The sequence below is a fragment of the Penaeus monodon genome, chromosome 35 (genome assembly GCF_015228065.2).
Source record: "Penaeus monodon isolate SGIC_2016 chromosome 35, NSTDA_Pmon_1, whole genome shotgun sequence".
NCBI classification, from domain to species: domain Eukaryota; kingdom Metazoa; phylum Arthropoda; class Malacostraca; order Decapoda; family Penaeidae; genus Penaeus; species Penaeus monodon.
In genome coordinates this window covers 34,123,803-34,131,302 of record NC_051420.1, presented here as the reverse complement: position 1 = coordinate 34,131,302, position 7,500 = coordinate 34,123,803, and the positions used below count along the sequence as shown (strand labels likewise).

At 40.1% G+C, this 7,500-nt stretch overlaps 1 protein-coding gene across 1 annotated transcript in view; it reads left to right on the top strand.

The window, feature by feature from the left end:
* Positions 1-7,500, top strand: part of LOC119595305 (angiopoietin-2-like) — a 25,645-nt gene that overhangs the window by 10,528 nt on the left and 7,617 nt on the right. Inside the window, 6 exon segments of the mRNA XM_037944461.1 lie at positions 455-551; positions 2,837-2,995; positions 3,296-3,445; positions 4,388-4,552; positions 5,553-5,687; positions 7,062-7,249. Of these exon segments, the coding sequence (XP_037800389.1) occupies positions 455-551; positions 2,837-2,995; positions 3,296-3,445; positions 4,388-4,552; positions 5,553-5,687; positions 7,062-7,249 (894 nt within the window).

Here is a 7,500-nt window from a genome sequence, read left to right as displayed (position 1 = left end):
TTATTATCTATGTATTTTATGTGTATATATATATATATATATATATATATATATATATATATATATATATATATATATTTATATGTGTATGTGTGTGTGTGTGTGTGTGTGTGTGTGTGTGTGTGTGTGTGTGTGTGTGTGTGTGTGTGTGTGATTTTTACAAGTGTGAGATATGTCTGAATTACTGAGCTGTTAAAAAATAACGTGAGTGGCCTTACTATTTGTTAGATATGTGATATACCTCACTCTATAATCTATTTTAGAAGAAAAACTACCATTTCTTGATATAGATATGACAGAATTCAATAACAGTTTTCCGACTTCTACTTCCAGGTATAAACCATTTATTACATCCACCAAATCTACACCTTTCTCTTATTTCTGCACGAACGAATTTAATAGAATGAAAAAGAATCTCTCCCGACTTATCTCCAATAAAATATCTCATTTCCAGGAGCAATATGACCCGTCAGTCAGCGCCTCTGAACAAGATCGATTCCCTCGTGAGCAAGATGTCTCCAATGGAAACTGTTTGGGAGAAAATGGAGGAGGTAAGAGAGAGGCAGAGATAATGGGTTGTTAAGGGAGAGGCGCTTGAACAAAGAAACAAAGAGAGAGAGAATAGGTTGTTAAAGGAGAGGTGCTTGAACAAAGAAGCAAAGAGAGAAGAATATGTCGTTTAGGTTCTTGAACAAAGAGACACGGAGAGTAAATAGGTTGTTCAGGGAGAGTTGTTTGAACAGAGACAGAACATGTTAAAGGAGAAGTATTTGAACGAAGGAACAAAGAGAGACAAAAATTGCAAGAGGGAAGTTATCTAAATAGACAGACTAAGAAAGAAAGAGATAATAACAGATGGACAAGGGAGTAAGCAAAACGAACTGTTAGAGGGGAGTTATTTGATTAAACAAAGAAACTAACAAAATACGTTATAAGAGTTTAGTTATTTGAACAAACAAAATAATTTGTCAGAGCTGTAAATTGTAATCAGGTACGTAACTTAAACAAAGAAAGAAAACAAAGAAAATAGATTGGAGAGTATGGCACAAAAAAAAAAGAAAAAAATAGAACACCTGCTATAGAGATAAGACAAGTCCCCTTGAGGTACAATATAAAATATAACTACATTGCATAAAGGACGTTACTAGAAAAGCTTTTTTTTGTGTTCAAGGAAATGCTACGGGGAAAAGTGGATGGAGTAAGCGGTTTAAAGTAGAAAAAAGGAAGAGAGAGAATGAAGGGTAAAACGAAGATCAATTTATATGAAATTATATAAACCTATATAGCATGAAGAATGGTAAGACAAACGAAAGTGAAGAGATGCAATATAACAAAAAGATTAATTATAACCAAGCAATAGAATAGGCGTTTGTTCCGTTCTAAATAAGCTTGCTATATGTGTTTTGGTCATAGGCAAAGTGTAAAAAAAAAACGATGATTCTAATAAGCTACAGAAGCATAATCTGCCAGACACAAAATTCAACTGAATAAACCAAACTATTTAAACATATCTGTCCCATAACAAGAGGATAAATTTTGCCCCAAGTACACAAACTACGTTATATCTTTAGCTAACAAATCCCCTGTTGATATGAAATCCACAGTGATTCCATTCTCCGAAATGATTTAATGCTTTTCCAATGAGCTTTTAATCTTTTTAATACGTTCTTGCTGCGCCTAACGCACGACTGTGATGTGGTTACAGCAGTAATTTGATTTCATTCGTGTATCGTCGTTTTTACATTTCATTTATTCATTATTATTATTTTTCATTAATTTCCATGTCGGATAGATATAACTATAGAGATACTGAAGTCTTTATTCGAGACAGGTATGTTAATATAAGTTACTTAATTTTAAAATTTAGTATAAAGACCGCTATTCTATTATTCATTTATTTATTCGTTTTAGAAATCGTCGAAGGTACACATATATACGATAGAAATAACCGTTTCCATTCCAAAATATCTATTTTCAAATATTTCACGATAACATCAGTTGCAAAGGGTAACGATACCTATTTTCCTGACTGTACAACACGTGTCCCAGGTACAGCCCACACATACGTACTCTCGCCACTCAGACAAGACTACCATTCGCGTTTGTACACTGTCCTCCCCCCTCCCCCCTTGGAAGATTTTGCTCTCTCCTTCGTCGTTCTGTTAAATAGGAGAAGTACGTTTCCGAACAGGACGCAATGTCTAAAAAAAATGTAACTACAGCATAAAGTTAACGGGATATTCTATTAGTACAGCTACTGATAGACTATGCTGTAGTTAGGTTTTAGACATGTACTCTAGATACAGTTAAAACGGCTATCTTTTTTTATATATATAAAACGTTTCATATAGCTGGAATGTGATCATTTTCCCCAAAGGCAATCTGAAATGACCCGATGAGTGTTTGACCACAGGTGGATCGTATTGCAAAAACACCAATGTTTTTTTTTTTCTCTCTCTCCTCAAAATGCGAATCAAACCACTAGTGTCCACGTGTTTTTATGCTCCCAAACAGTTTCTGCAAAATACCGGACAGCCAGGTACCTTTTCTAATGCTGACAGCGCGAGCCGTATTATAATGAGTAGAAGTATCTTTATTATCATTATCATTGTTGCTGTTATTATTATTATTATTATTATTATTGTTATTATTATTATGATGATGATAATGAGGATGGTTATCCTTATAATTACTACCATTATCAACATCAATATTAATATTATCATTATTATCATTATCATTATCATCACATTTACTATTGTCGTCTTCACCTTTGTCACTAATTATCTTTTGATTACCACCAATCCCCACGTAAACCTTCCTCCCCGCGTTCCAGGTGTGGGACGTCGTGGTTGGCACCAAGAGCTCCGTGGACGTGCTGGTGCCAAAGAGCGAGGCACTCCTCAACACGTCGCAGAGGCAAGAGCGAGCGATATCGACCATACAATCCGACCTCACGGAAAAGGCTAATCGCATCATCCATAATCTCGGACAGGTGGGGGGAAAAGTTTCCTGCAAAAGACTGCTTAAAATAGAAATGTTTCTTGTGTGTGTGTGAGGAGGGGGGGGGGTGCGGTTGGGGTGTTGTGTGTGTGTGTGTGTTTACGAGTCTGTGTGTGCCTAACTACATCATTATATTGCATTATTTAGTTTATTATCGTTGTTAACATTATTGTTATAAGCATTACCAGTTTTACCGCCATGCTTAATAACAGTAGTAGCAGCAGCAGTAGTACCATTACCATTACCATCACCATTAATCCCAATCCCTCCCCTCCTTCCCCCTGCCCCCCAGGTGGAGGAACGCCTGAAGACGATGCCCATGGACGGCAAACCCCAGCGGGACCACATCAACCCCGTGTCCCTGTTACACCGCTCGACCCAAGGACACGTGCAGGACGACGCCCCCATCGAGACCGACCCGCCGTTTGACCTGCTGGACCAAGTGAGTTGCTCTCTGTCGCGTCCCTCTGGGGATGGGAGGGGATAGGGGACAGGAAGGGTAGGAGGGGATGGGAGGGGATAGGAGATAGGAAGGGTGGGAGGGGATGGGAGGGGATAGGAGATAGGAAGGGTGGGAGGGGATGCGAGGAGTGGGAGGGGATAGATACGTTTCCGAATGGGATGTAATGTCATGCTATAGTCACAGGGCATAGTTTTATACACAGACTAATTTAGGTACAATCAGAAGGGATGAAGACAATCAGACACACACACACAAATGCACATAAAGAATATGTTAAATAGAATCAGATATATTACTGTGTTTGCATATTTTTGGTAGTTTATTAAGCCATATCATATATTACATGATGAAATATATATCAAATTTAATTGTTTCTTGTGCGTGTCCTAGTCTTCGTGTACATAGTAAATTTAGAATTTACTGTGTTTTACTTTAATGCAAGATTTTCTCTTCAGAACTTCCAAGAAATAAATAAAATGTTATGATAATATAATACAACATTCATGTTCTTATAATGCTACTCTTTAGCACACACCATTATCATTATACCTGTCCATATATATATATATATATATATATATATATATATATATATATATATATATATATATATATATATTTTTTTTTTTTTTTTTTTTTTTTTTTTTTTTTTTATACTGTCATCATCATTTCAACCACACTATTATCACTCATAACATACTCCAAACTGTATTGACTCTCATTACACACTACGACCTCATTACATACTCTCCACAGTCACCACTCTTACTACATACTCCGCACTCTCACCACAAGCCCTCTCCCCACCACAATACCCCCCCCCCACCCCCATCTTAGACACGCCTACACATTCCCTCTCGACCGCCCATCGGAAGAGAGCAAATCAAGCCGTTCTTAGGACGTTACAAACGAACTAAATAGGCCTCCTTGCAGACCTATTTAATGGAGAGGAATGTAACAGATGCGCCCACGACTACCGAGAGATCGGCCGTCGGTCCCTCAGGGTTGGTGTTCCCCTCCGTGCAGAAGAAACCGGTCATTCTCAACACCACGTTCATGATCAACGAGCTGAACGACCAAAAGAAGGTAAAATAAACAAACAAGGAATAGGAATAAGTGTTTTCTTTACGGTCTCACGTTCCTTGAAAGGGAACCTGTGGAGGAGGAGTCTGGAGGGATGTTTCTGAGAGGAGGCAGGTTCTTTGTGCGTGTCTGGGATGGGGTTTGCCATTATTATTATTGTCATTAGTAGTTGTAGCAGTAGTAGTAGCATTAAGAATAGAAGCTTTAATAGCTACAGCAAAAAAAAAATGAGTTTGAGAAATTTAAATATTTATTTGCCAGTAATGCAATATATTTACAGTACATGCTGTTACAATACGTAGCAAGGTAGACTGCTTAGCCAAGTTATTTTATTATAAGTAGTAATAGTAGTAATGGTCGTAGTAGCAGCAGCAGTGGTAGCAATATTAGCAGTAGTCATGCAGTGGTTAAGATAGACAAGATAAGTGGGAAGCAAGCCGTAATTCAGGTAAATGCAAATAGAAGACATTCACTTTGATATCAGTAGTAAATGAGCTTATTCAAATAACATAAGATAAAAAACGCTAAAAGCAATACTATATCTCACATCTACAACAATCCATTCACACACTCCACAACGATCAAAGTGCATTAAGTAATAAAGGAGTATTTAATGTTGTTTCAAGGTACTGTCATTCAAAAAAGTTATTCACAAAAAAACAATGTCCTTAATGGATATACCTATCTGAATTACCCACAACTTAAATCTACGCAAAGCTAAAGTTAATATCTGTCTAAAATACAATGTGAATATCTATCTAGAAATCTATAAAGCCTCCATCTAAGTAACTTTACTGAATAAGTGCATAAACAACTTCAACACAAGTCTAATTACACATCTACCGAAGACGCCTTTTCTTAAATAACATTTAAATAGCGTCTCAGTAGCTGACAAAGTAACGCAATTTATTAATATCTGTCTAAAATGCCTAAATCCTTAACCAATCTCTATGACGATCTCTCCTCCATCTAAATAACCTGACCTCTCTTGACCTCTCCCCAGCAAGGGTATTCGTGCGGTGACCTCAGCAAGAGAGGAATGGTGGAGAGTGGAACTTACTATCTCAAAATACGTGGAACTACTTACTGGTTCCTGAAGGTCTATTGCGACATGGAAACAGCAGGAGGCGGATGGACGGTGAGTCACGGCGATCTCTGCTTGTTTGGGATTGTTTGTCGTGCAGTGGGGGTGTCACAGTCTTTGTTTATCGTGCAGTGGGGGTGTCACAGTCTTTGTTTATCGTGCAGTGGGTGTGTCACAGTGTTTGTTTATCGTGCAGTGGGTGTGTCACAGTCTTTGTGGTTTGTGAAGAGACAGTCATGCATGCCTTTATAAGTATAGATCTATGCTTGTTTCTTTTTGTCTCACTGTCGATGGCTCTGTCTGTTTGTGGGAATGGTGATATCATATATATAATTTTAGAGTCTAATTCTACTTCTCTTTCTGTCTCTAACTATTCAGCATTTACTGCTTGTCTGTCAAATTATCAACAAATATTTTTTCAGTTCAAGTTTATAAATATGTGCATATATATATATATATATATATATATATATAATATATATATATATAATATATATATACATATATATATATAAAAAACACATAACACACACACACACACACACACACACACACACACACACCAATATAACACAACACACACACACGGACACACACATATATATATATATATACATATATATGTATATAATATATATATATATATATATATATATATATATATATATATATATATATATATATATATATATATATATATACATGTACATATATATACTATGTATGTACTCTTAGATAAAAACACATGTGTGTGCACCTTCAATTTGAACGTTAAGGTAAGGAAAAAGAGACTTGTGCTTACCTCTGTGCACACACACTGTCCGCCCCTTTACCGGGAAACACAAACTCCTCTTTGCTTCCCTTTCCATCCCGCCTCCAATTCCCCAATGGCCCTGGCCACTCACCCCCATTCCCCTATCAGCCCTGACCCTGGCTCCCATTCCCCTAATCAGCCCCTGACCCTGGCTCCCAATCCCCTAACCAGCCCCTGACCCTGGCTCCCAATCCCCTAACCAGCCCCTGACCCTGGCTCCCAATCCCCTAACCAGCCCCTGACCCTGGCTTCCCAACCCCCTAACCAGCCCCTGACCCTGGCTCCCAATCCCCTAACCAGCCCCTGACCCTGGCTCCCAAGCCCCTAACCAGCCCCTGACCCTGGCTCCCAATCCCCTAGACAGCCCCTGACCCTGGCTCCCAACCCCCTAACCAGCCCCTGACCCTGGCTCCCAACCCCCTAACCAGCCCCTGACCCTGGCTCCCAATCCCCTAACCAGCCCCTGACCCTGGCTCCCAATCCCCTAATCAGCCCCTGACCCTGGCTCCCAATCCCCTAACCAGCCCCTGACCCTGGCTCCCAATCCCTAACCAGCCCCTGACCCTGGCTCCCAATCCCCTAACCAGCCCCTGACCCTGGCCCCTCATCCGCAGGTGATCCAGCGCCGCGACGACTACGGCGAGCCTCGCGAGACCTTCAACCGCGAGTGGGACGACTACAAGCACGGCTTCGGGAACCCCGAGGCGGAGTTCTGGCTCGGCAACGAGAATATCTACATGCTCACCAACACGGACGACTACACGCTCAGGGTCGAGCTCGAGGATTTCGATGGGAACAGGAGGTGGGCTTTTAGGTGCAGGCTCCGCAAACCCGCGCACAGCACGCACACCTGGCTGATACTCAGACAGTGATAGTGTTGTGGTTGTGGTGTGGTGTGTGTGTGTGTGTGTGTGTGTGTGTGTGTGTGTGTGTGTGTGTGTGTGTGTGTGTGTGGTGTGTGTGTGGGTGTGTGTGTGGTGTGTGTGTGGTGTGGTGTGCGTGTGGTGTGTGTGGTGTGTGTGTGTTGCATGTTGTGTGTGTGTGTGTGTGTGT